At 37.3% G+C, this 1,691-nt stretch overlaps 1 protein-coding gene across 1 annotated transcript in view; it reads right to left on the bottom strand.

Moving 5' to 3' along the window:
• Positions 1-1,691, bottom strand: part of dram2b (DNA-damage regulated autophagy modulator 2b) — a gene marked incomplete in the record, with an annotated part of 7,536 nt that overhangs the window by 1,411 nt on the left and 4,434 nt on the right. The window contains 2 exon segments of the mRNA XM_014016057.1: positions 993-1,170; positions 1,251-1,393. Of these exon segments, the coding sequence (XP_013871511.1) occupies positions 993-1,170; positions 1,251-1,393 (321 nt within the window).

Below are 1,691 nucleotides of genomic sequence, written 5' to 3' on the forward strand. Positions count from 1 at the left end.
CTATGGCCCATTAGTTCTTCAATTATTGCCTTTGAGCTCATTTTGTTTTGTGATATTAATAATACTAATATATTGATATTTTATTAATTTCAATCTACTTTTGCGTCTGTTTAGCATCGTCACGGCCATTTGCATCTTTTTTTGCACATTTTACCTTTTTTTTGATAATTTTAGCTACACTCTACAATTTTAGCAGTTGTTTTGATTATTTWGTATCAACTATTCTGCTTATTTTAGCATCTATTTAGCTAACTGTAGCTGCTGTTCTTGTTTTAGCTCACTTTTTTTGTATCTTTTTATTTACTTTATTGTTACCATTATTATTATTGTTTATATTTTGTTTTTTCTTTTTCAGTTGATCATTAGGGTGTGAAATCATTATTTATAATATATATATAATAATTTATTTATTTTTGTTAAATGGAGGCAGATGTCATAAGATATTTTTCTTCTTTCTGCTCCTTTTCATATAATGATATAGTGTTTGTGTTGTGTTGTAATTTGTTGTTTATTATTGAATGAAATAAATGTTTTAAAAATAATTTAAAAATTTAGCCAAGTCATTCAGCRTTTACACAGTATTTTCACAGAAAATTTAAAGTTTCTGCTCCTGTTATACTTTGATCAAAGTTTGTTAGAGGCATCTTTTTATTAAGACTTCAGGAAATGAGGTCGTCTTATGGACGAGGAACTATTTTGTCTTTTTAACAAAGTTTCTCAGCACCGCTCTGCTCTTGGACTGGATCAGTTTTTGTAAAATTTATTTTAATTTTTTTAATGCATTCTACTTTGTTTTTTGGGGTTTTGTATGGTTTTACCTGATTTTATCTTTGTTTTATCTTTTCATTCTGATATTGTATTTAGAGGTGGGAGTTGTATTTATATTTTGTTTTGTGATTTTCTTGGAATCAAGCRGACTCACTTTCAYTGTAACCAAATTAACCTGCGGCTACAAATAAAGTTGATTGATTGAGCCGAGGTTTTAAGGATACTGCTGATGATGCTGCACAGTGTGCAGACTCCGATGCCGAGGCGGACCAGGTACATGGTTCTGCTGTGGATGTGCGGGTGCATGTAGAGCGAGATGACTGTCTGGATCATGATGTAGAGAGCTCCGACCCCGAAGGTCATCGCAGCCCCCACCAGGTGCATCGAGAACAAGGTGGTCTTCTGTTTGTAGAGGGGGACACACGGGCTCACGGCTGACACGTTCAACACGTATGAACTGATCTCAGAGCAGCAGCTCTCACCTGGAAGTTGGCCACCACACACATCCCGAAGGAGCTGACGCAGCCGAACGCCAGCCCGACACGGTTCAGTCTCCGGAGCGCCACTTCCTCCTCGCCTGAAAGAGCCTCCACCTGYTTGTAACGCACGTAAACGGTGGCTATGCCTGCAAACAGGAACACAGAACATTTAGACAGCTGCTAACAGAAGGAAGAGTCCGTGTGTGTAGACCAGGGGTCTGCAACCTTTATGATCAAAAGAGCCATTTCTGYTCCTGGGCTCACTAATAAAATGTGTCCAGAGCCACAAAATAAGCTACAGCTGTGATTATCAACTGCTGGTCCGTGGGCCTTTTCGAGGCCTTATTGGGCACCTTCACGGCCAATGGAGGTGACATTATAAAACTGAAAAATATACTGTGAATTTTATTTTTTATTATTATTTTTAAACATCAGGACAAAAGA

The sequence above is a fragment of the Austrofundulus limnaeus genome, unplaced genomic scaffold (assembly GCF_001266775.1).
Source record: "Austrofundulus limnaeus strain Quisiro unplaced genomic scaffold, Austrofundulus_limnaeus-1.0 Scaffold137, whole genome shotgun sequence".
NCBI classification, from domain to species: domain Eukaryota; kingdom Metazoa; phylum Chordata; class Actinopteri; order Cyprinodontiformes; family Rivulidae; genus Austrofundulus; species Austrofundulus limnaeus.